At 45.4% G+C, this 27,650-nt stretch overlaps 1 protein-coding gene across 3 annotated transcripts in view; it reads right to left on the bottom strand.

Annotated features, from left to right (window-relative positions):
• Window positions 1-26,315, bottom strand: part of STK32A (serine/threonine kinase 32A) — a 37,685-nt gene extending 11,370 nt beyond the window's left edge. For all 3 annotated transcript variants that reach the window (XM_062002437.1, XM_062002438.1, XM_062002439.1), the window contains exons 1-7: window positions 26,239-26,315; window positions 22,743-22,926; window positions 13,975-14,030; window positions 12,637-12,788; window positions 9,723-9,896; window positions 6,209-6,246; window positions 546-635 (exon numbers count right to left, since the gene is read on the bottom strand). In XM_062002437.1, the coding sequence (XP_061858421.1) occupies window positions 546-635; window positions 6,209-6,246; window positions 9,723-9,896; window positions 12,637-12,788; window positions 13,975-14,030; window positions 22,743-22,794 (562 nt within the window). In that variant the 5' untranslated portion in view covers window positions 22,795-22,926; window positions 26,239-26,315. The remainder of the gene's footprint in view (window positions 1-545; window positions 636-6,208; window positions 6,247-9,722; window positions 9,897-12,636; window positions 12,789-13,974; window positions 14,031-22,742; window positions 22,927-26,238) is intronic.
• Between the last annotated feature and the right edge of the window lie 1,335 nt (window positions 26,316-27,650).

The following is a 27,650-nucleotide window of genomic DNA, read 5'->3' as shown; positions in this document are numbered from 1 at the left end:
AACATTGGTGTTTAAAGCAGACAGTTTATATAAAAATTCAAATGACTGCTAGTGATGCAGAAGTGCAAGACTTGTGCTAATGTACCAAGGGACAAAGCACAAGCCTTTGTGCTTCATTTCCCTTCTCAAGGGTAGCAAGAGCAGGTCATTACTGCTACATGGCCTGACTGCTGCTTGTGAAATGCTCTGAGATCTTAGGAGTGCAACTATCTTACTTTATAATCAAAAACATGCTGTACAGTATGGCATAATGGCACTAAGATCTGTGTTTGTGGTACGCTTGCTTTAGTCTGTTGTGTGTAATCAGCAGATGGATGTGTATTTTCCAGCTGCATCAGGGTGTTGCTGGGGAAGGACTCCTGCCATACACCCCACAGCACCTCCAGGTTGTTCCTCACTTCACACAAACACATGCCTTTTGTTATATACTGGGAAAAAAAGAGCTCAAATGCTTATTAAAAAGAACTTTGCCTGTCTCCCCATGGCTATCAAGTCAAGCCCACAGAGGGGTCATTCAAGAACACGAAATTGTGGTTGGTTCTTACCCATGTACGGCTTCGTGCCAGCAATGGTGGTAACTTGGATTTCTTTAGTCAGCATCGTGGCAATATTGAAATCAGTGATGTGCACGTGTCCTGAAAGACAAAGGTTAATGCGTAACCTGATTTGCTTTAATTTCACCCAAGAAACAGCTTTGAATGAGAAACTTGAAGTAAAATATTCTACAGAAAGGAGCTTCCACGAAAAAGATACTCTGGTAGGAGAAGTGATAGAAAACATTTCAGCTTGCAGGTTGCTTACACGTGTATCTTGTTACACCAAATATCCCCGAATTTACTCTTTAGGGAGAAAAAAAAATGGAGTTCTCCAGATAGCCATTTAATGATGATGAAGTCCTTGATTAAATCCTTGATATTTTCAGCTTTCTAGGCACTTGCTCTGTGGTGTTCCTAGGTACTTGCTCCATTTTGCTCTTTAGAAGATGTCTCTAGAATGGAACAAAATACCTTTGGCAGCAAGAAAAAGAGCCTTGCAGAATACATTTGAGCATCATGAAAAGCCCCTTGGGCCGTAGGGATGGTTTCTGCTGTCATTGCCACAATATGCACAACTGCTGCCTGCAAACTGAAAAGGAAACAAGAGATGGACCTAATTTGCAGGGATGAGAAAGGAAATGCTTCCACCTAGCTCAGGACTTGCACTTTAAAAAAGACCCAAACAATATTTGCAAGCATTTATTATTCCTTATTAACTAAGCTCATGTCAGTGCCCAGACTGATCATGCACAGCAGCAGAGGTGATAGACACAAGGCTGGCTTCACTGAAGGAGTTTCTTTGAAACCTGTTAGTTAGTTCAGCCTAATTCTTCTCATTATGATGCTGTGAATCCAAATGCTGGCAGTCTTTCCTTCCTCTTGACCTCATGAATCTTATCCTAAGGCACCGAACTTGCTCACCCCTGAAAAACGTGGGCTCATTATCAAAAGCATCAGATGTTGTGCTTTGCAGACTCATCACCCTCTTCTGCAATAACAAATGGTGGCTGAATTGTGGTTGTCTCCTCTAACTACAGGGATCAAAGTGGCTTCCTACTGATGGAGATGCCTTGACAATAGTTCCCTTGGCCATTAGTTTCAATAGCCAGAAATTTGCTGCTGCTTTAGTTCATGAGATAAAGTAGCATAAGATCACCTTTATATGTCTAAAAGTTGATGCTTTGGTAATGAACTTATGTTGTCTTGCCTGGATGCTATGAAGCATTTCAATAAATCTTTACAATTGTGCCTATATATCTGATATATGAGAAGAGTAAGACAAGTTTGCCAGCTGCAAATATCTGATCTAGCTGGGAAAAAAATGGGGAATAAAAGTAGAAGTTGTGATTTCACCTAAGCTTACTGTATCACATCCCTGTTCCTGCCTGTGTCTCTCCAATGACAAATGCAGTGTGTAAAGCGTGGGAGCTTCTTGCCCATACCCCAAATTGACTGTGGACAGTGTGCAAAATGCATCCTGGAGCACTGCATCCAAACTGTGTCCTGCAGCTCAGGAGGAAGGCTGGATGTACAGGTACGGCTCCGCTTGAGCCAGGCTGGGAGCAGCTCAGGTCCCATCAGAACTAGGGGAGGCAGGTGGCCTGCCATGCTTTATGCAAACCCAGACACAGTCAGTGCTTGAGCTGTAGACTTTCAGGGATACAGCCCCCCTCTGTCAGGCAGAGGGGCTTGCACTGAGCCCTGGTCCACGTGCCTTTGACACAACTGCTGACCACATGGACAGGGCAAATGTGATACTTATCCAGAAGGCCCTGGGATCATGCTGCAACCCCTTAACTCATACTTCTATGTCAGCATCTGGTGAGGATGAACAAATTCTTCAATCCTTTCCCATGAAGTTATCATCCAGCTTTTCAGCAATTTCATATTCCATCATCGGACTGCCGCAGGCAGGGAAAGGGCAGGTACAGCCTGGCAGGACAGCCCTGTCCAGGTGAGACCTGTCTCTGCACCTAGGGGCCCTCTGGGCCAAAAGTACCACCAAGGCACAGACTTCCTTATCAAATCTGTGGTGCTTGTCAGACTTGAGACTGAAGGAAGCAAGGAAAACTTGAGGTCCCTCTAGAGAGCTGTGGGCACTGCTGGGAAAGCACAAGTGAGGCGTCAGAGCTCACCTCTCATATGGTACCCGACTGACCTGACACAGCCCTCCTTGCTGTTTGGATTGCTTTACAAAATCAGCTGGGCCCTCTTTTCTTCACTTTGCCCACTAAAGAACAGGCATCACATCACTGAGGGATTCTTGAGAGAAAACAACGACATGCACCTCTCTTGTCTAGATATGTCCTTTACGTCCTTGCATTGTTTTTTCTTTCATCTCTGGCTCTCATTTCCCTTTGTGAAGAGCTGTTTTCATAAATAGGAATTGGAAAGACTTATTAAGAATTTGATATTCCAAGCACAAACGTGCCTTTCTCTGGATGCATTTTTAAATGATTCACTTCAAATAAGTCACAAGTTTTATAAACTAGCTCACCTGGGAAATTACCAAACCAGGCCAAGGAGGCGGAGAAAGGTGTCTCTGGACAGTACAATAGTACAGTACAATAGGGCTGAACAACAACAGCAGTGCTACAGAATGGGATGGACGGGGTAACCAGGGATGGCAGCTACTGGTCGGTAAGGGATGTGCTGGGTGTTGCTGCTGGGCTTTAGGGTCAGACTCTAAGCCCTGATTGCTCAGCATCTCTAATTGCAGCCAGTTTCAAAACAGCACAGACAGAGCTGTGCTTCAGGCAGCGTGTCCTCCCCAAAGCTCATCCTGTCTGCTAGAAATTGGCACTTTCAGATCAAGCCTTTGCTTCTGCCTTACAGCAAAGAATTTTCTTCTTACATTCAGCGCATCTATTACTACTTAATTCTTTCATCTTTCTAGAGCAATTTTGTGCAAAAAATACAAGGTTTCCTCAGATTCAAATAAGATAACATTTAAAGTATATGAAACTAGAGATATCACAAGCTGTGAGGCATGAAGGCTCTTGGAGAGACTGTGCTGTAATTTCTTTATCTGAGATGAGAGAGCAAATGGGATATATGTGCCGTGCCTGCATTGGCAGGTATCCACCCAATTTAGCGCTGCCCTCGAGAACCTTTTGGCAATGGTACAAGAAATAACACTGGGCAAAGCCACTATAGGTCTTTGCTGTATTTCACTAAAGATAAAATTGAGCTTTTCTTCATTTTTATTAGACAAATGACCCTGCTAAAAACTCCTCATGAATTAGTCACAATTCCTGGAAACTGCCATCTGTTATATTCTTTTATTCCCAGGTGAGCTATGCTGTCATTGAGCCAAATCAATAAGACTTATTTAGGGAGGAAATAACTTCGTGCTTGGAATGACTGTTGAAGGTGGTCAACTGCTGAGGACTTTTTCACTGTGGGACCTGATCCCATCTGTGGCATTGAACAACTACTTTATTTATCACACAGAAAGATATTTGCCCGATATTCCACTTTATTTATGGCTCACTTTAATTTCTTAGCTAAAATTGATATGGTAATACAGAATGTCCCTGACCAAGGTGGCAGAGGCAAACATGAGGTGTGTGTCAAGTTCATGACAATCAGCAGGAAGACAACACGTTTCAACATGTGGCATCATGAGAGGCATTTGTACTATCAAAAACTTGAACCTACTACAGGAAGTAGGAAGCCTCCTACCCAAAGATGAGATGATATGCACAAAGGGTCCTGCTGCCTCCTCGATGATTGTCAAAAAGAATACTGAGGTTTGTAACAGACATGGGGGCCTTTTGATACTTAAGTCTGACAGGGTGAAGGAGTTATAGCTGGAAAGAAAGACGGGCCAAAAGGCAGAATCAGGGGTATGAAGCATCTGAAAAATAAAGGACTGAAGCCTGATTGCTGAAGGTCTTCAGCTGCTTCATATTCAGGGGGCTGGTCTCAATCAAGAATAGTATAAAAAACTGATGCATATGTTTTGTGATCACAGCTGTGAAGGCCTGGTGAAGGGAGCAGAGCGAGAACAGGGGGCTGCAGCTCCATTCCAAGAGGAATAAGATACTGAAAAAAAGGCCAATCTACTAGACTAAATATAGATAAACATGGTACAACAACAGTTGCCCTGGGGGCAAGAAATTAAAATAACTGCATGTGCACCAAGCTTTCTGTGTGCCTGAGAGGACACACCTTTGCTGCCATGGATGAACAGAAGCAAAGTCATTGTCAGAAGGACACTGAAGTCAAGAGTACATCCACAGAAAATAACCCTGAAACCTCTGCAACAGACAGCTGAAATATCACAGCAAGCAAAGAACAGGCTTGAAAATCAGCCTAAATTGCAGTGTCATTACAGAACTTTGCAGGCTATGTCCTGCTGAGCTGAATGTAACTGCAGAGACAAGCAGAGCTTTCTCCTCTCTGTTTTCTCCCTCTTCAGGTGATGCTGACCTACATTTCCATGGCTCCAGGGCTCTTGGAAGATCGTGACAGCTCACTCCAGAGTGTCTGCTGGTGAGGGTACTGCTGGCAGGGAACTTGGCCCTGCCTGGTTGAGAAGGTGCACAGCACATCAGTGGGGACTAGTGGGAAAGAGGATGGGTCTCTGCATCAGCCTATGCATTGGGGCAACAGCAGGAGAAGTACCAAGGGAGGCAGGAGAGGGCTGCTGCACTTGGAGGCAGAAGCAGCTCTGCTGACAGCTCCTAAATAAATAATTAGCTAGCACTTTGAAATTAGAGGTCATATGCAAAGCAGGTAGAGACGAGGCTCAGGTGCTGCCAGGCAACCCTAGTCACACACAAGAGCCACACCGATTCCTCAGGAGCTTCAGCATCTCTATTACAACCTCTGAAGTGATAATGAATTCAGTTATGCCTTGTGCCTGCACTGGCTTTTCCTCTTTGAGGGGCTCACTGTAGTTGCTGATAAAGATTTCTCACAAGAAGCCAGTTACATGATTTTAAAAAAACATGAAATGACAAAGTGTTTTTCCAATGAGTTAAAAGCTAATAAATATCAGACAGCTCTTCGCTGTGAGAGCTTTGCCAGGACAAAAAAAATGTCTAGAGAATAATGCAAGAATATAGTCAGAGTTTTGTCTGAGAAAAAGACTAAAGAAAAAGTGATAGCAGCATCTATAATATACCCAGCCTCAAATCCTCTTCAAAGCTCACTCCCAATATCAAATACTCAAGGAAAAAGAAAATACCTGAACAAAGATCATCTGCTCAACCACAATTAATCCTGTTTGTGTTCATACATTACACACAGCCTGCAATTACAGGAAATTTCCATTCAGATGATTATGTTTTGAGTAAGTTTTAACCAAGAGTCAAGAAGGTCTTACAACAAGGTCTGCTAGGCAAGCAGCGCAAAATGTGTCATCCCTGACAATTCCTCCTAGGAACAGCATTAGGTCAGTCAGTCAGAGGAGCTGATTAAATACTAAGGTACCCTCAGAAATACTTCAGCATCACAGGGTGCCCAGCACCCCAAAGGTGTAAGATACTGCTGTTCAAAACACAAAAGACTGCAACCAAAGCACAAGAGGATTGTCTTGTTCCTGACTGAACTGAGGGAGTGAAAGCACCACAAAATGAGGAAAACAGCAAGCACTTTAACTTGGATGTCCTGTTTCTAGCTCTGCTTCTGTGCATATGCGTAACCACAAAGAAACTGGCACTTACCATGCTCATCCAGCAAAATGTTGTCAGGCTTGATGTCTCTAAGCGAAAAAGGCAGAGAAGAGAGACTGACATTAGCTCTGAAATATGACAAAAAACACAGCTGCAGACATGTTAGGAAAGCCCAGGCTCTGAGGGGGACACTCTTCTGGAGACATCAGGTCCTAGAAGGTGTCTTTGCTGGGGCTCTCCAGCTCAGATGTTCCTGCAGGGTTTGATTTAGGCATAAAAGAATGATCAACAACAAAGGCATAGATAGTGGTACAGGGCTATGGCTGTGAAGGCTGCTGAGGTTTGGACTAGCAGCACTCAGGTAGTCTACCCACAACATTAGATATTCTTTTTCTCTTTTCCCTCCTTTTACTTAATCTGTTTCAATACTATACTGAGAGCTGCTCCCCATTTATTCGGTAAATATCAATCATTTTAGCATCTTTACTCTAGAAACAAATGAGCTCCCCATAGGTTTTGTTCATTAAGTGAAAGAGAAAAATCCACACCAAAACAATAATAATACCTGTAGCACTGCTGTAAGGAAATGCTTTCTGCTGAAAGCAGAGAACATACACCTGATCCGCTACCATATCCACCTGAGTGACTTTACAAGACACAACCTGATTTTAATGAGCTCATTACATCAGTCTCCATTCACCTGCTATCAGCCTGAGCCAGGCCTCTGGCAACCTAATGCCCTGTAGGAGACTGTCACACACACACACAAAGAAACAACGCTGTACCCTCCTGGGGCTCCCCACCAGGCTCAGGGGCTGAAAGTGAGGAAATGAGCATGTTTAGGATTCTATCTTTAAAAACTGAATCACTAAGATAAAGTTTGAACTCCCCTACCCAGCTGGAATCGGGGAAGAGACAATATCATTTAGTAGTTTATTGTTCTCTGGCACTTTCCCACCCAAACTACTTCAAGTGGGTTCCAAACACCATTCATCTTCCCTGTGCCCCCCGCAAAGTGCAGGTAAGCACACGGACAGGCGTCTTTGCCAAAGGAGCACAGGGTGGCTTCAGGTAAGCAGTGGCTTTCTCCACTAGCACAGCAAGACAGTGCCACGGGTCAGAGCCCAACAGTCTGGGCAGGCAGCGCTCCTTTTGGTAGCAAAACACAGTGATCCCACGCTGGGTATTTATGGGAAAATACTAATTTAAGCAAAATCTTTAAGAAATGTTTCAGAAACAGATCCTTTGAACCCCTTGATACAAAAATATTTTCAAATTTTTCAATGAACCATAAAGACAGGTTTTTTGTTTCTCAACCAGTTTGCAACCTTTTCTTTAGTTTTATTTAATTTTTTTATTTCCACTGAGGCCTTTTCTGATCTCACTCAGTCTAGTATGCAGCCTATGGAATGCCAACAGCACAGTGAGGTCATTCCCAGCATGCAAACAATGAATAGGGATCATTTTGGTTATTAATTACTTGTATATTTATGTCTTATAAACTGGTTAAGCCATTTCCCAGCCCCAAATATTAACAAATATTTCCCCCTTTTCTACATGTAGATGGGAAATAATTCCAGCCATCAGTCTGTGTTTGCTGTCTCTGTACAGCTTTGCTCTGACAAGATAAATATCCCTTGCCTATCTCCTGATATTCCCAGTTACAGATGTTGCAGTGTAATTGACTCAGCTGAGTCACTTTATCAATCTAAGACAGTCCCACTGGGCTACAGTGTTAAATAAACAACTTACATTACCGTGTTAATTAAATAACATGCAAATTTTACACACTGACATACACAGTGTTTTTTGTACTCGAGTCACCTGAAATATGTGTAGCTGCTCAAAAAACACACTGCAGCCTAAACTTTAGCTTCTCTTATTTACAAGTAGCCCTCTGGGAAAGCCAAGGAAGTCTGCTTTTGGCTGTCCTCTGTGCCTGCTCCTGCACTGCAGCCCACCCCTGGGTGATGCTGATGGCCATCACCACTGGTAGCCAGGCCACTGCAGGGACATGGCTCATAAGGGAGAGTGCAGTCCCCTGGGCACTCTGTGCTCCTGTAGCTATCACAGCTTCCACCACCACAAGGTACAGACTCGTTCTTATAGCACCAGACCTCTAGCCCCTTAGTCTTATAAACACCATGGCTAATTGTCATACGTTACTAACACAGAAGGCTTTCTTCTCTGTGCTTCCCTTATGCCTGTGCCCCACTCTGTTCAGGCCACGCCAACGGTGTGAGGGTTTGTCCCTTGCTGCCCAGGACAAGCGATGGACGAGTGTGCATTTCACAATGTTTAATTGATGCTCATCCGCTGCCTGGTGTGGGTGAGCAGGTGCTGGGCGGAGAGGGCAGCGTGACGTCCCCGACACTGCGCGCCGGCTTTGCCTCCCAGACCATGGACGTGCCCGCTGGAGCCCAAGTGGGGCAGCTGGGGTGGCCTGCCTGCCAGCAGCAGGGGCATCAGAGCAGAAATCTATGCAGGTACAAAACAAAACAAGCGGCATGAAAGATGAGACTCCTGAGAAAGTGGGAGCTATCCCCAAGGAGGTCTGGCTCCAACTGCAGCAGAGCATAACCTCTCTGGGGCTCTCTGCAACTGCAGAGGGTACGCCACGGGCACACCAAGCGTCAGCCGTTCTGCCCTCACACCTCACAAACGACAGCTGAATGCTACAGACATGAAGAAGCATTAACCTTCCACAGCCCTTCGACAGTGTGTTGTTTCCGCTGCTAACAACCACAATCATTTCCATTTTAAATTTCATAGCATGCTTTATTTTTACACCTCACAAGAATGTTCTTCTGGAGTGACATTTATAAATGAGATAATCTTCTCCCTGCCTTTATTAATCCCTCTGCTGCTCCCTATTCACACCCCTTGTCAGCAGCTACTAAGTGAAAATCTTTGGACCCCTGAGGTTTGCATTGCCCAGGACACCAGTGGGAAACAGCTGCATGTCTGTCTATCCAGAGCCAAACCCTGCCCCTCCAGCCAATGAAGAGCTCCACCTCCCCTGTTATTTTGCAGGTCTTTGAATATGCAGCAAGAGCTCAAATGTTTTTTCACGGCCATAAAAAAATCTTGGTGGCCAAAAAAAGAAACTCTCACCACTTCTAGAAAGGGATTTAGCCTCACTCATTAAAAAAAAAGCTGTATTTGGTCCCACTCCTTGCCTTTTAGCACAGTACAGGGAGAGGGGGGCAAAAGGGAAACATGTTAGAGTATGACAGCAGGGGAATGCTGCATACTGACACCTACCCTCCTTGGACCAGGATAAATACTAATGAGCTACAGCTAATTAAACCTACTAGAGATGGCTTTTTGCAGGATCAGCAAACAAATCAAGTATGTTGTATCACAGCTACCCCAGAAACACTCTGTTGTATATGAAATGCTTTTCTCCAGGAAGCCCTCTGTTTTACACAAAAGCAAATGTATGTGGGATAATATTTTCTTTAGCTCTTAAGCTTCCATTTGTCCTTTCGTGTCAAAGAGGAACGAGTCCAACCCTACAGCACCATCTACAAGCATCAGTCCACCTAGGAGGTCCCCAGCTGACCTGTGGATGATGTGCCTGCTCTGGAGATAGTCAAGGGCAAGCACCAGCTCACAGATGAAGAGTTTCACGGTGCTTTCTTGGAACCTCACGTTTTGTTGGAGATGGTAACGCAGGTCCCCTCCAAGCAGCAGGTCTACAACCATAAACATATCTTCTTCATCCTGGAATGAGTACCTAAAATAGCACAAGCATGTTTAAGTATGATAATATATATAAAAAAAAGGCAAGGTTATAAAGAGATATGTGATACCTCAGGAACACTCATAATTTCTTGGAACTTTTTCACTCAGGAAATAATAATCTTATGACCTTTCCATGCTCTGTTTCTCACTGCAGCTAAACTCCTATTGTCATACTTGAGATGACAATAATTTAACTTCAGATCCATAACAGTCAGTGTAGCTTGAATGAACAACTACCAACAGGCCCACCAGAAGGTCAGGAACCTAATGTTTTTATGTTGAACTTGTTACCATCAGCCACTTCAAAACCCAAGCTGCATCCAAACCTCCCCAAACTCTAACCCAGTTTGCTGAGGATCTCTCCCTGCTAAGGGAGAAGGACAGGAGTCTGGCAGGCAGACACAGCTCTCAAGCATGTTTGTCACAGGATAAGTGACAGTGACTGGCAGCACAGCCCAGAAGGGCCCAGGGAGTGTGGACCACACATTTTTATTTCAGGAAAGATCTCCTACTGACCTAATACTTGTTTATTCTTTCCTTCCTGAATGGCTGGGCAGCATACAGTACTCCTCAGCTTTGTTTGCTTGGTAGGCAACAGCTGCTGCCAGTGACTTCGAGCTAATGAAGCACTTCCACTTGGGAGGTGGGAAGAGGGGGATGGCAGTCAGGAGAGGCTGGCCACGGGCAGCCACTTTGACTGTGGAGCAATACGGCTCCAGAAATCACCCAGGTCACGTCTGTGCTGGCGCTCTGTGAAAATTGTTGGTAAAGCCTACCCTGCACCAGCCAAAACACCCACATGAGACCCCTTCGAGGCATCTTAGAAGATCCCTTCACAGTTCCAGCTGTCCAAGTAATTGGTAACTCAATACAGCACTGGAAACTCAGCTTGGAGCTCTGCATAAATGCTGCCTTTTTCCCTTGGGGTTCACACTCAGCTCTTTAATTTGGGCATTTTGTCTTCTCTGAGCACCCAAGGGAACTGACCATAGGAGCCAAGTGGAGAGGAGCCTTAAACCAGCATGCACAGTAGATTGTGCACCAGTCACTCACAGCTGAGTGCTGGTCCTCCTGGCAGCAGTCTGTTAATAAACCTATTTGGTCAACACAACTAGGGCGGCAGCTGCTATCTGCTGTTGGTTTTTAAGTAACCTCATTTGATGCAACTGTTTACCAAGCATCCCTTTGAGATAATCTAGCAATCAGCTATAAGGTTTTTTTCACCAAAACACCACTTCTTGATTTGACAAGCAACACCACAAACCAGAATATCACTCCAGACAAAACCCATAATCTATGTGTCATTCAGAATGAAGGATAGATAAAGGCTATACTCAAGACAAGGGATGACATGGCAAGAACAGAAGTAGGAAAACTCAGATGATTTGCTCTGTACAGGTCTGTACATAGGCAGATGCCATTTAGTTCTCAACTGCAATGTTTTCCCTGGAACTGCTCGTTCAAGTAGGACGCATAGTTACCATTCAAACCCTAGTTAGGACAATACTGAATAGCAATACCACTAAAATCATTAGAGCTCACCTAACAGCACTCAAGTTATGGCAGATTTCAAAAAGGAACACACAGTTATTCAAAGAGTTGTGATCTTCAGTGTGGTTTAGCCTAATTTTTTATGTTTAGCATTGCTAAATCCTACCTCATTCTAAAAATAATTCCAATATCCAATAAATGTAATTACCCACTGCCCCAGGGGAATCCTATCATTACAGGATACTGGTCACTGCATCATGCAGTGAATGAGACCACACCACTTGAAATGTTACTGGCGTCCTAATAAAATTAACCTGGCAGACTCCAACAGTAATAGAGTCTCATTTAAAATTCCTTTCCACTGCTCTGCAGCAGGAAAACATACCAAATGAAATTAAGGGGGAAGAATTAGCATGTCTTTTATCACTAAGCTGGTCAATTCACTTGCTAATGGTTGAAAAAGGACTATAACATAGGTTATAAATGCATGTAGTTTGCATTTATCAGGTCCTCTTAAAGGAAAGAGACTTATGTACACATTTTCCCAACAGATACACCAGTTTCTGCAATGCAATTTCAATGGTGTTATTTTTCTGTCAGCAAATTCCATGATAAATTGTTTTTATCTTTGCTGATTAGCATTAATTCAGTCAAATATCAATAAGAGATTAAGGCAGACTGTTTAAAGTACAAAATAAACCACAAAATTGGAATCAGGTGAAGAAAGCCCTGCCAAGGGAAACCCCATGAACAGAGCACAGCTTGGCTATCGATCCCCTGCTCTTAATGTGTGGTCCTGGGAGCTGCAAAAGAGCACTACTAAATAAAACTGGGTCATGGTAAAGAGCAACGCCTGCCTAGAAAGAAACCACAAAGGAACACACAAATAAAGTCTCTTGTGCTTGTCTGGAGAAACCAGGGAGATAATTTCTTGTTTAATTAAAGAAGATTCCCTTGAAAACAAGGCCCTGGTCAGCAGACCAGATGAGGAGACCCACCTCCACCGAGGAGCCTGGGGACCAGCCCACAGTGCACACAGGCACGTCTCCCACAGCAGTCAGACCTCGCAGCCAGCGCTCCAGCAGCCCATCCGTGGGACTCAACTGCATGATGCCCATCAATGCTGTGGGTGGCAACACATCAGCAGCTCCCAAAACTGCCTTGCAGCAGACAAATGGGCAAGTCTGGGCTCAAAACTGACAATGCTGGCTCAGACAGTAAACAAAGGAACAGTATCTTACCATAAATTAACTAAGAAGGGGTGTTCCAGGCCCTGCATAATCTGCAGCTCCTTGAAAACGTTTCTCACTTCATTACGCTCCACGCACTTTTGTTTATTCATGTATTTCATAGCATACATCTTCTTGGTGTCATTCTTTTGCACAACACAGACCTAAGGGAGCAAATGAAGGGATAAACCAGAGATGATTTATCAGCAAATTTGGACAGATGAAACATGGTCACGTGAGCATGCACCACTGGCTCTAGTGAAGTCCACGCTGCCAAGTCACAGCACCATGAGCTGACACTGCAGCACTGGATGCTGCCAATAAATCTCTTTCCTGATTGTCAGCCAAAGGAGAAATTTTTCTGGGGGAAGGTACAGGGAAGCAGTTTATCACCACAAAGGCAGAATACAGGGAATTACACACAAGTCAACATTTTTTCACTAACACTGAAAAATCTTGGTCATGTCCATCTCTCTCACATCAGTTACTCTTTGGAAGAGTCCTTTCCATCAGGTTAGAACTACAGGTCAGAAAATGGTGAGCAGCACCTGATCTCCCTCTTCTTGTTAAGTTTCATTCAGCCCGCAATGAAGCTCGGACTTTGAGGGGTATCAGAGTTTGAATTTTAACCTTTCTTATATTTCATCAAATCTAGAAATGAACGCTGCTCCAATGACAGACTCAGAGTTTGTGAGAGGACAAAACAGACTGTATTTTCAGATTTGTTTCCACCACAATTTATGAGTTTGGGATGAATCTCCAAAGTTTCAGTCAACCTTTTTTTGTTTTGTCAACAAATACATCTCTTGGTCAGGAGATTTTTGTCACACTGCACCTAAAGTACACCTCATTTCTGGCACAGATGTGCCTTTATGTGAAGGGGCAAATGATCTTCTAGAATTCTGGCAGTGTATACAAATGAAGAATTCCATAACAGCATAAAAACAGAATGTATGACCATAATCTGATGCTTAATAGCAAACACTGTGTTTCACATCCTCTTAAATGCTAGGCTTTTCATGTTGATCATAGATCTTTATTAAAGATGCATCATGATGTTCATTGTTGATTTGCTGGGAACAAGAAGAAAATGGTTATCCAGAAACATAATGAAATTCAGCTCATTTGATTTATCAGTTTTTCATCTCCTGTAACACAATTTGTAGCTACAGAATGAAGAATCAGGCTCTGATTCTTTCTTGATTACCATGAGTTGAATCTCAGGTCAAAGCTCATTGACAATGCAAGGGTTTATTTCTTTACTCTCATGTGAGCTCCTGATTTGGCCATTTTTCAATCAGCTACATTTTTCCAGCTGTCCAAAAGGTGATTAGTTCACAAAATACTTACTTTTCCAAAGCTGCCCTTCCCAATAGCTCGCAAAATTTCAAAATGGTCGAAGGTGACTGCAAGAAAGAGCAAACATGCAAACATTAAATTGCTGAGCAAATGTGTGATGATATTGTGTTATGTATCCTTTTTCCTCCATAAGGTAAGAGCTGAGAAAAATGAGGAATATCATAGCAACTTTCTGTTGCTTCTGGAGATTTGGGTGCTGTTTAAAACTTGGGGTTGAACAGGCTTTTTTAATTTTCAGCTCAGTTGTAAAGGCGAGCTCCCCGAGTCAGCCTTTGCCGAGGGCACATCAGGCAAGGAAGCACCAAGTGAACGTTTTCACTCTGGCCTGCCTGTTAAACATGACAGCCTCATCTTGTTCCTGCTGAAAGCAGATGTAAAGAAATTAAGTCCATCAAACATTTACACCACATGAAGACATGGGCAGCTGGATCATTGTATCCTTGTGATATTCTGGACAACCATTTGGTAACTGTGCAAGAGAAATACAGCAACCCTGGCTGTGAGATTCACTGCCAGCTAACACCCAGAATGGCTGTTTCTGCTCAGAAGGGAAACAGAAGAGTAGCAGCTTTGCAGGCTGTGCAGAGAGAGGGGAAGGTGAACACGCATTTCACTTCAGCTGCAGGCCTCTGGCTAGAGATGGAGCTGGGAGGTGGACATCTGCACAGCAAGGGAGAATGCTTTGTAAGTGCTGGTCTGAAGCATTCTATATATCAAATGCTTTTGAGCAGACAAGAAGCTGCCTGTGTTCCATCTCAGGCAATAAATAGATCCAGAGAAACAGCAAATCAAATTTCTGTGCAGCAAACAGATTAACTGTACTGGGTTCCAATCCTGCTGCCAATTGCTGGCTGAGGCACCACAGCAGTGATTACCAAGTTGAATGCACTGAATCCTGCTAAAGCTTCTGCAAGACCCTGGTGCAGTCCAGTGGTGTGCTCAGCAGCCATAAGCTAAGGGAAGGTCATGCTCAGGGGCCTGCTCCTTAACTGGCCACCTTGGCTGAACCAAACTGCACTGAGACACTTACTCAAGGCATCAAACACCTCTGATAGATTCATAACTAATCAGCTTTAATTCATGTGACCTATCGAACAGACAGATGCCACCATGTGATGGGCCTGAAATCACAGAGCTCGTTTGCCTCATGCCTCTCTTGTTTCCCCTGCCGTTGGCAGAAGCGGCTGGACCCTGTGGCTGGAATCAAGGTTACCAGCTGCCTCCATGGGGCCACGAGGGAGGGCTGTCCCCTGTGTGAGGACCACAGGAGCCACCTCTGCCTTGCATACCCTGCAGCACCCTCCATTCCCTGATGAGGACAACCACTATGGTCGGTTTAATGACCGTCTAGAAAGCAACCAGCTATGCTGCTCTTCGTGCCAGCGTCCAGGTCTCACAGGCAGGTTCAACTTTCAGAAGCTCTCGTCCTTTGTAACCCCACAGTCTCCCAGGAGGTCTGCCTTGGGGCTATTACCATCAATACCCTATGCTCACACAAACAAGGGGGTGTTCTATCACCAGATAAAACTTCACACCATCTCCAGCACTTACTAATCAAGAGGAAAACCTCAAGGCCTCTTTCCCTTTTAGCTCCAGAGAAACTTGCTGTACCAAGAAACACAGCTATATCTGCACTGGTCTGATGACAGCAGCCTCAGGCACCTGGGAGTGCCTTTCCAGCTGCAGTCTGCAGCTCCAGGCTGTGAAACTGCAGCTGAGCTGTGCTACCAAAGCTGAGCTGGTGCTCGCTGAGGGCTGCTGACAGGATATTTCCAAGGTGCAGGCTCTGGGCAGACATCTTGTGTGAAAGCCCTGCCTTGTAGCTCCATCAGGTGCCATTGGCGATGCCCTCTCAGGCTTACCCAAAATACTTCAATTATGTCCACATCATCCCTGAGCAGATAGGTCTGAGGGAGCCAAAGCCCCAGCCCCCTTGCTCTGCCGTGGCTTACCACTCTGGCTGCAGATTCCATTTTCTCAAATCTTCCCAGACAACTCTTACTGTAACACAGAGCTCCAATGTACTCAGGCTCTGGCTGTGCCAGGTGCCAAAGCCAGTACTGGACCCAAGCACCAAGTGCCTGGTCATCTGGACAGCAAACAGGCACAGACAGTTGGAAGTCTTGTTTTCACAGAAACACTGGCATGGGTGCAATTTGTGCTTCAGGCTTTAGAGCATTCCCACTCTTTCTGAGATCATGGTCTTGAAAAGTGCAGCTCTCAACATAATTGTCATCTGCTGCTTTCTTCATTAAGTGAACCGCATGACACAGAAACCAAGAGACGTTTGTCTCCAAAGCTTTTTATCAGATGAGACTGCCAGTAAGGAAGCTGTTGCTAATCACTCTGCCACGGAAATAGATGAATTCTCCTCATTACAGACTTGCAGATGATACCAGTCAGAAATAAATCCCTTTTCCCTGGGACATGTTCTGCCTCTAACCTAAGACAGAGCTAACAGGACAGACGCTTACTAGGTCCTTGTCACCACACAACTATAGGGAAGTGTACTCTACTTCACTAGTGGACAGTTGTGTGTGGTTTTTTTTAACTAACTGCATGTATTTTCCAAAGAAATTAAGCAGGAAGATTTGGTTCCATTCAACATAAACAAGACACATGAGAGTCATCAAACTGCCATATGGTCCACTGAGTGTGTCCAAACTTCCTCCAAAAAAAGGCTGAGAACAGCCAACATGTACCTGGCCATGAGTGTAACATCCCCAGGGTAACTCATTCTCAGATTTATTTTTTTTTTTAAAGGTACACTAAATTAAAAAACTGTGTCACTTTAATTGCTATCATCTTCTCAAGTAGGATGCCATAATCTAACCAAAGTGTACGGTTTCCAGCTAGCACTTGTAAAAAAGACTAGCTTTTAGGCACAGAAAACATTTTTTAAACCTGAAACAACAGCTGCAACTATCAGAGCTAAATAGAAGTTGATAACAATTGAGTTTAACTAGATCTATTTACCAGTTAGACCACCTGGGAGTAGGGTAGTGGATATCTGCAGAATGAAAAGGGTGAGTGAATGTATTTATCACCTGCAGGGAAAATGAGAGAGAACAGAAACCCTGTAGAAGCCCCACTACGGATATAGGTTATCTGCAGGAGATACATGCCATGCAAGGCAGCCAATAACTGCAGGGAGAGAGGAGTTCCAGGCACTGGGACCTTGCACAGGGCTCTGCAAGACTGAGGAAGGCCATGAAGCAGAGTTCCAGCTGGACATCAACATCTGGAACAGCTGCAAATTCAGAGGAGCCAGATTTTACATGTTAACAACATCAACCTCTACTGTCTTTAATAGGAACGCTTTCATAAACATGCTAACACTCTTTACTTCCCTGTCTTTTACAATCAATGTTTTCATTAACATTTCAAACACAAATATCTGATTGTATGAAAGGTAAATGGAATACTTTTTATTAAATGAGATATGTTCACATTTTAACCTGTTTCACCTTTCCTGCCATCCATGGTTTTCACAGTGAGCCAGTCAAGAAACTCATTTCCAAAGGGAAATTTGAAATTTGTGATGTCCAAATCAGGAACCAAACACATGCTCTTTATCCTGAATCCACATCTATAGATTTGACAAGCCTCATTTCACTGCCTGATGGCATCTAAAACAATGAAAAAGCCAAAGCATTTGCCCTTCAGAGAGAAAATTCATGGGATATGCCAACTCAGACAAATTATGTTTAAAAAATGCCAAAGGAGATAATACAATTGCTATAAAGAACGAATTGAAGCACAAGCTTGAAATACAATCCTTGCTTTCAAAATGGTATTTCTAAACTCTGATTCAAAGAATAATATTTAAATAAAAAATAGAGAACCTAACTAGCCATGAAAAATGTCCTAATCAAAGACAAGTCAACTGTGCCAAAGGCTCCAGAATCCATCTGCCAAGGGAAAGCCTATGATTCAGGGGGCTCAGGTTCTTCCATCCCTTATGCCCATCCCAGTACAGCTAGCACAATACTGCATGGTCTGTTTTGACTCATCTGCCTTTTGTTACTGTAACTTCCTCCATTTTAATTGTATTTCCTCCCTCTCTCCCTTCATTTTCTGCAGCCTCAGGAAAACCAGTGCTATCACAGGATCGGGAACAATAACACAAGTCCCTCTATCAGGAAGTTGAATTCGGTGCTGATCCAGGCAGAGGAACAAAGATAAGTGAGCCTTGGGGCAATTTAAAGACAAAACAGCTGATGATGGGCTAGAGAAGGCACTGGCAAAGGACCACAGAATGATGCACATCCATCTCACCCAGCCATTGTCCTCACCTACTATCTATTTCTGCTTTACCTTTCACAAAATTTGGCCAGTTGGGGAGAACATGGGCTGCTATCCTTTGGGATGCATTCCACACCCTTTTGCCTAGAAGCGGCACAAACACAATCCGGCTTTTAACAGTCTCATCCTGACGACATCAGGGGGAGACCATCTTGCAGCACTGAACCTTCTGTCTGGTTATTACATTTTCTTTTCATCTCACTAGCTCATTATCCACAACTGTGCCTACTCAGAGGAAATACTGAGAGAAAAATAACGCTGACATCCCACTTCAGCCAAAGGCAACAAAGCCCCTTCGAGACTTAAATCCAGTTGGCAACAATGAACCATGCAGCCACGTGCTCATTCTTCCTCCCCCAGGGTGAGATGGGGAGGGGAATCGGAAGGGAAAGGTAAAACTTGATGGGTTGAGATAAGGACAGTTTAATAGAACACCACAAGGAGAGAAGGAACAACCATAACAATAATAAAGGAATGAGCAAAGTCAGCGATGCCCAGGATAACTGCACAGCACTGAGAGTCCAAGGCTCAGCCAAGGTTCACAGATTCACAGAATGGTGGGAGTTGGAAGGGACCTCAAGAGATCATCTAGTCCAACCCCCCTGCTAAAGCAGGTCCACCTAGATCAGGTCACACAGGAATATGTCCAGGCAGGTTTTGAAAACCCCCAGAGAAGGAGACTCCACATCCTCCCTGGGCAGCCTGTGCCAGGGCACCCTCACCCTTACAGACAAGAAGTTTCTCCTTGTGTCTCTCCTTGTGCTTAAATGGAACTTTCTGTGTTCCAGCTTATGTCTTTTACCCCTTGGCCTGTCACTGGACACTACAAAGTGTCGCCCCCATCCTTCTGACATCTACCCTTTAGGTACTTACAAGCATTGATAAGGTTTCCCTTCAGTCTTCTCCAGGCTAAACAGTCCCAGGTCTGGCAGACTTTCCTCATAAGAAAGATGTTCCAGTCCCCTCATCATCTTGGTAGCCCTGCACTGGACTTTCTCCAATAGTTCCCTGTATCCCTTGAGCTGAGAAGCCCAGAACTGGATGCAGTACTCCAGATGGGGCCTCAACCAGGGCAGAGTAGAGGGGGAGGAGAACCTCCCTTGGCCTGGAGGCCACATTCTTCTTAATACATCCCAAAATGTCATTGGCCTTCTTTCCCAAGAGGGCACATTGCTGGCTCATGTTTAGTTTGTTATCAACCAGAACTCCCAGGACACTCTCTGGGAGTTGCTCTCCAGCAGGTCAATCCCCAACCTGTCCTGGTGCATGGAGTTGTTCCTCCCCAGATGCAGGACCCTGCACGTGCCCTTGTTGAACCTCATGAGGTTCCTCTCTGCCCAACTCTCAAGCTGGTCAGATCTCACTGAATGGCAGCACAGCCTTCTGGGGAATCAGCCAATCCTCCCAGTTTGGTGTCATAACTGAGACAGAGGTCCTGTCACTCCCTGTTCTATACTGAGCATGACATCAGCATGGGAAAAAAAAGGTTAATTATAGCAAATTACAGCAACAGCCATTTTGAAAATCGTGCAAGAAGCACTATGACCATGTGTGCATATGAAAGGATGAGGGGAGCCCAAGCGAGGTGGGAGCCAAGCTGCCTGGCTCTGGCAGACAGTAGGAAGGTCTGCCACACTCCATGAAGCCAAGGGCCAAGCTGAGGGGCAGAAGGGAGCTCACTGCCAAAGAACAGAAGCAGAGGAAGGGGAAGTAATTTGCACAATATAAATCCAGATGTTTTTACCCTTGAGTCAACTCAGTTTCACCTTGTTGCAACTGCCTGAGTAGTCTCCCATGTCAGTGGTCATTTTAGTTATTTTTAAGCAAATTGAGAGGTAGCATAAAGAAATCATAGAACATTACAGCACATTTTTCTGAGAAACGGATTCAATTCTTGGGTGCCACGGCAAAATGCTCATTAAACCAGTGTGTCTCCTCCTCCCCTGGCAGTGGAGAGCAGCAAAGCCCCCAGCAAACAGCATCTGTCTGTCTGACAACTGGACAGTCAACCACCCAGCAGTGGATGCAGCTGCAGCACTCAACTGCCAGAGGTGGAATTCAGGCTGTGAAGAATCAGGTGCCTTCCTCTCATCAGCACACTTAATGCCACTCACGCTGTTGCTGTTTGCATCTACACAGGTCTCAGATGAAAAGTCTCTCCAGGTCACAGCCAAAGAAGTGGGACTGCTCTCCACCATCCCTAGCCCAGTGGAGTGACCTGCCAGGCTCATGGAGCAGAAGAGGCATTGTGCTGCATCCTGATGTACCCAGTAGCTCTTAATTCATTTCTATTTTCATTTAAATTAGAATAAGGATAAGATTGTGGCATCTACAATGATACAGTCTCTGGTCACAAACTTCCCAAGATAAGGGAAAAGTTAATACAGGACATGTCCATTTCAATCACATTTCTCTTCCCCCAGTATATTAAAATGTGACTAATTAGAGAAAAAATATGCTACCACATTTTAAATTTTGACAGGGCCATGAAAGCACAAGTGCACTGGCCTGGACACTCTATCTGAGTGCAAGAGTGACTCCTGAGGCAACTGAAACTCAACAAATCAATACTGAACCCCTTCAGATGGTCAGGACTGGGCCTTTCCCTTGACTTGTGAACACAACACACAAACATACTGAACATGGGGTATGGCATTTCACACTTGGAAAGCCCTGTGCCCTCTGCCACAGAGCTAACAGGGACTTCACATACTGCCAGGTTTTGTTTGCTGAAACCAAGCCTTTTCCAAGCACAGAAATGGCTCTCACAGAGATCACCTGTCCAAGAAGATTTACTGCCCCAAGGACAGTCACCTTGCACAGGTTAACTGCATTGCTTGGGGTGTTATTTATTTCTCAGTCACAAAACACGTCAAATACAGAGAGAGACTCAGCAGAGACACCACCCATTCCAAGGAAAATTCAGTTTGTTACAGTCAGTCTCACAGTTGTGACACATCACCCCAAATAAGATGTTCAGGAATGTGAAAAGTACTAAACTACCTGTGCTAGCTCAGGGTGACATGTATGAGAGGTGCCATTACTGAGTATTTACATACACCAGGAATAAAATCTCCAGCGAAACCTCACAGCACAGATTTCTTTTGTACTAAAATAATAGCGCAGGGGGGAAATGAAAAAAAAGAAAGAAAAATCACCAGCAGTTGCATTAATAACTTGGAAACTGCCACCAATTTAGGCAAACAGCCACACACATGCAGCTGGCAGCATGGGCACAGTCCTGCAGAGCACCAGGACGGAGCAATTCACTGGCTCCCTTTGTGTCTGGAAGACAACAGCAGCGAACACAGAACCTAAAGTGCACACCGTTCTCCATGGGATGACGAGCAGAGGTGCATAGGGAAGGGCTGAATGCCAGCAAGGTGGATCAGGGCAGCGAGGGGAACACCCTGCTCTGCAGAAGGACTTTTCCCTTCCCCAAGCATCCGTGTGCATTGGTGGCTGTGCACAAAGACCGAACAGTGGCAGGAGGCCAGGCAGAAGGCTTCTGTGCCACAAGCACTAAGGCTGCTACTCTGGATGTACTCATTGGATTTATAGAATGAAAGTGTGCTCCTCCTCAAGGAGCTTCCTGAAGGAGTTGAGTGAAAAAGACCAGGTTTTGGCCAACATTCCCCTCCTTTCCCCAGTAATGAGGATTACGTCCTCCCTGACTAGAGTTCTAACCTGTGGGACAGCAGTTTATGGGTTGTCTAGGTTCTGATATGTTTTATTTTTATTTCTATGTATTTGTATTTACCTACATCTGCACTTCATTATTGTACCTAGGTGAATGCCCATTTGGCAAATAGCAAGCTGACTCATGCCACAGGAAATGTATTTATGGAACAATCTTATAATGACTGCTCTATAATCTTGGGAGCAGAGTGACACTGGCCTCCAGTACTGCTCTCAGTAGTGTGTTCTCCTTTACCAGATGACCAAGCCTAAGTGTTAGTCTCACAGTGCTAGTAGTAGGACTACTCAGCTGGGAAGTCACCAGGAATCTCCACCTCTGCTGCTGCTGACCAGGTCTCTCTTGGTGGTGGTCCCACTAAGCCCAAAGCAGGGATTGGAACATGCATTCCTCAAGCTATCTTCACACCACGCTTCATACCAGTTTTCCCTGTGCTATAATCTCCAGAACAAACCTCCCCTGCCTCCAGAGCAGCATTTCTTCCCTGCCTTCGAAGTACCTTGCATTGTCCCAGAGACAAAATCTCTGCCAAGTTATTCTCCCAATACAGAAAGGAGAGGCAGAAGAACCACCTGAGACATGGCCACAGCTCTGTAGTAGACCAAGGGCACACTGCTGCTTCAGACTTTGACACATCCCTGTTTAAATAAGACATCTGGGTGTTTGCAACCCCAGCACGGGAGCTGGTGGTCACTCTCAGAGTCACAGTCTCTGCACAGGTGGACAGTCCTGGACAACAACTAGAAAAAGCTCTTACCATCTTCATTTTCATCAAAGGGTGGTGACTTGCTGGAGGTGTTTGCTCCCATGGTGTGTTCAGTCCCGGCTCAGGTTTCTTCACTTCTCTCAGTTACATTACCACCCTTGAAGTTGGTGCCTCCAGGACTGCGTTACCCACGGGTCACTCACAGCAGACCCAGTCAGTATTCTCCTGGTGCCTCCTAGAGAAGGCAGGAGGCAAAAATTCATCATAATTCAGGATTAAGAAGCATTTTGCAGCTTGCAGATTTCTCACTGAAGGTTCACTGCTCTGGACACAAAACTGAGTATCACAGGAAAAGCACATTATAATGGAGCTTACTAAAGAAATCCAGTAACCTTACAACTTTGGAATCGAGACCAGGACTGTTGCCCACTAAGGGAAGTGTAGAAACAAACTAATAGACTGAAAGATCTAAGGGTCATAGAATCATAGAATGGTAGGGGTTGGAAGGGACCTTTAGGGATCATCTAGTCCACCCCCCCTGCAGAAGCAGGGTCACCTAGAGCAGGTCACGTAGGAACATGTCCAGGCGAGTCTTGAAGACCTCCAAGGAAGGAGACTCCACAACCCCCCTGGGCAGCCTGTTCCGCTGCTCCCTCACCTGAACAGTGAAATAGTTCTTTCTTATATTTAAGTGGAACTTTTTGTGTTCCAGCTTCATCCCATTACCCCTTGTCCTGTTGCTAGCTACTATAGAAAAAAGGGATCTGGCTCATTTTTGCTGCATCATCCAACATATTGCATTTTGTAGCTTCAATCATGACTGACTGTAGTGAGGTCAATATCCAAAATAAATGGCCATAGCGACTTGGCTAGATAAAATCAGAAAGGATCTTTGGACAATTAAGACCGTATGGAAGTGTGCAAGCTACTTAAGAAATTTGAGCTGTCATCATTTTGATTTAAGCTCTCACAAAAGTCTTTCATTTGGGACAAAATCACACATGATTCTATGATTTTTAATGAGAAGATTTCACTGAAAATCAAGGTGCAGTTATCATTTAGTTCTTTTAAAAAAATTTGGATATGAACTATGAACAAAAAAGAAAACCTTCTGATTGATGGTTCAGTGCTGGCTGTAGTGGCTGGTTTTCCTTTGATGCTGCAGGACAGTTCGTTCACTTGCAGACAACAATGGTTTTAGTTTTCCAGTTCTCTCTGAACACGTATGTGCATGCTGGAGCATATCATTCTGTACAGGTAAGTGACACTCAAAGCAGCTTGAATGATCTTATTTGGGTACAGTAGTAGTTCTATTTTTAAAGTGTTTACATGCAAAGCATCTTACTATGCTTATTTTTATACTGATATTCCTGTGAAATATACATTTATCTCTTGTTGGAAGTACAAAGCCCTAAAAGAATAGAATGAGGGAGCAACAACCTGGACCTTGTCCAGCCAGAAGTGTTCTCCAGGGCATTCATGTTTTCATCGGACACTTAAGGATGCAATGCAGCCTTACCTGTTTTCCTCAGATCTACACTCTGGAAACATAGCTAGTAAGCAGCTTCACTTTTTTACTTTAAAGTAACAAAATCGTGTCATTGAAGCACAAAAGGGAGGAATAATGGGGAGAAAAATGGTGGAGAAAAGAGGATTATTGGGACAGCCTTGGAACTGAGACTGATGTGGGATGCTGTGGGTTCCTCGCACAAGCACACTCAGCTCCTTCTCTCCAGATAATTTTATCTCCACCACTCAGCCAAGAGTCCTAACCTCACACTCTGGGTCAGGATGATTACTTCAAGTGCCAAAGCTTGCCTGAAGTTTAATGCAACACCTATATTTGGGTGGATTCCTGAACCATACTGCAGCAATGTAAAATCCATCCCTAACATGACAATCCTGGGAATCCAGCTGTGGATCAAGGTGCAGCAGCTGCCAAAACAATGTATTGCTGACTGCATCGTCCCCATGTCATCAGGAGCCAAGAGGTCCTCCACCTCTCCCCAGAGGATCTCCCACAGCTACCAAGAGGAATCCAGAAAAGAGCAGACAGAGGCAGCACACAGGCATCCTCTGTCCAAGGCATTTTACAATCTCAACTGCAACCCACTCCCACTGCTGCTGTGGTTTACATAGATCCCACTATTCCCAGCAAACAGCAGGGGAGTTTATCGTCTCAGAGATTTATGATTTATCATCTCAGAGAACTGAAACAAGATAAAACAATGAAATAAATGAAGCAGCAAATTTTTAAGATCCCTATCAGTGCCTCTGAAAGGAACAGTTCAAGCCTTCAGAGTGAAACAACCACAGCAGCACCACTTTTCAAGCCCCTAAACTCATTCTTCAGAGGAAAAGCACACTTTCAGATTTAATAGCCATAAATCAACTTCACATACTGATGCTTCTACATCACAGTGATCTTATCAGTGTCAGCCAAGGTCAGCTGCTCAAGGAAATTTTCTTGTGTAAGAAGAATCTGTAGCTTAATTTATTTTGATATGTCAATGTATAAATGTTAGGGGGAAGGAGCATAGGTATTCCTTGAAGTTACACTAGTCTGAGTACTAGGATTTGTATCTTTAGAAACTGCCCGAGGTATAGCAATGACACATCTTTTCCTGTTTCACACCGCAAAGTCACAAAATGATTAAAATAATTCCTTTCCCTCGGGCCAAGATGACTAATGCCTCCACTTTAACTTGGACCACTTGCTTGGACCGCTCATTCCGTGAGCACCGTGGCAGCATCTCCACTTATCCTGGCGTCCCCTCAGCAGTCCCAGGGTATCATCAACTACTCTAGCAGGCACTGTGTAAATTTTACACACATGTGAAAGCAACTGCTTGGGAATGCTCAGGCTCCCATCCCCAGAGCCAGGCAGCACACCTTCACACAGCCAAGAAGATTTTATCCTCAACAGGTAAATGTAAAACCAAAGCAAAGCAGAGGAAATGGAACTACTCGAGTGCCATCATCGGAGTTTTACAGTCCTGCTCGAAGCAGGCTGTGCTCTCTGATGGGGAAAAGGGCTCAGCTGGACAAAGGAAAGTGTTAGACATGCACACGAAAGGTGAGCGGCTTCCTTGGAGGAGGACCACTAACTCAGAGTGGTTCACAAACAATTTCTCTCAGCACCTCTTCATGGTTGTAGTGCTTAGGGGAGGGTGCTGCTGTTCTGTTGAACTGAAACTAGGCAATAACACAGCAATACATGACACCATCCTATCATTTTTGTTCCAGAAAAACTATTCTGAACTCTTCTGCAGCCACAATGGACCTCAGGGAGGACGACAGCAGGTAGATCGGTATCCCCTCAGTTCTCGCCCCGCTGGAGCCCTTCCACCGGCAGCGTGACCGTGCGATGTCCCAGCCTGAAAAAGCTTTACCCTTCTGCGGGCAGAGATCAAGTTACTGCCTGCCAACCCCTTACCCCGAGCTGCCGCCAGCAGTAAGCAATCCCCCCGCCCAAGCTGCGGGGGAAGCAGATCAACACGGAGCTACTGCAGACCCCTATCTGGAGCGCACAACCGGAGGCACCTACCTCGGGGAGGGCAGGGGACCGCGGGCGGGACCTAGCAGCCGCCGGCGCAGGCGGCAGCAACCCGCGGCGGCGGCCGCGAGGAGCGGAGCCGCGAAGCCGAGCAGCCGGAGCGGCCGCGCCGCCGCCCGCCCCGCGAGCTCCGGCCGCCCCCAAGGGGAGTTTCCCCTCGGCGGCACGGGAGGAGCCCCGCGCGTGGGGACGCGCCCCGCAGGCGCCGTCGCAGCCGCGGGCCCCGCTGGCGGGGCGGTAGCGCCGGTCACCGACAGCCGCTCCGCCGGCAGCACCCGCCGGCCCCGCGCCGCGGCTCTTCCCGGGGAGGGACGGGCTTCTCTGATCACCCCGCCACAGCGGAAACCCTTCTGCCCTTTCGAGATGCTTGCTCTAACCGTTTCTTTTGCTGCGGGTCAGGCGGGGGTTTATTCCTTCTTTTTCGCTCATGCGACGCCATAGATCTTTATTGCTTTCGATAAGGGTAGGGTCAGGCTCTGAAACTCCGCCCCACCTACCCAGATATAGCTCATCTCAAAGTAAGAAGTTACCCTCTTCTGGAAGGGGTCAGCTCCACAGTGTGCTGAGCTCTCTGCCTCTAGCCCAGCTAGTAATTCCCCAATCACTGCCAACCTCCCAGCCTCCGAGGGAGAGCCCGCAGCCTGAAGGATTGCAAGGTCCACCTGAGCTCAGCCCCAGGTACTTGGCGGTGAGGCTACCACCTGGCCTATGTGTACCTATGAGCTACGTGTCCAAAATGTGCTTTAAAGCTTATGTCACATAATTTGTATAGCTTTTCCTCAGGCTTCTTACAACAAAAACACTTCCTAGAAGACAGACCCAGGAGCAGGAAAATCGAGAGATCAGGATTCAGGCATGCAGCAGCAGCAGATACCCCATCCCACTGCAGACTCACACTGCACAAGGACACCTCTGGGCAACAAATGAAGATGTGACACATCAGAGCTGGGAAGCAAAGTGAAATGCCCATGTGCAGCAGAGATCACTGCAGTGGTGGGGTGTGCTACAGCCAAACATGCCAAGCAGAAGCTTGGGGAAGAGAATTGGGCTTACCACGGTATCCGTTATGCAAAAGAGCCACCTCCAGCTTTCCCCAGTTGCTGACATGGGAGCACCATGGTAGATCTCTGGTGCCTTCTAATGGAGAAGAAGCAAGACTGATCACTCTCCTCTGAGACTCCTGCGACAAATCCAATAACCTCAGAGCCTCCATCAGCATACTGAAATCTTTCCCTCCCACCCTGGCCTGCACGCACGGGACAACACCCCTGGGGCCCTGCAAAGGTCAGAGGGAGCAAAGCACCTAATTGCTGACACTGATTTTTTTTAAGTTTTATTCTGTTTTATTCTTTTACAATTTAACTATCCAGCCAACTACATATTTTTTCAAGTACCAAACTGAT

This window comes from Colius striatus, chromosome 9, assembly GCF_028858725.1.
Source record: "Colius striatus isolate bColStr4 chromosome 9, bColStr4.1.hap1, whole genome shotgun sequence".
Lineage (NCBI taxonomy): Eukaryota > Metazoa > Chordata > Aves > Coliiformes > Coliidae > Colius > Colius striatus.
Note: the sequence above shows the minus strand (reverse complement) of the source record. Positions and strands in the feature narration are given on the sequence as shown.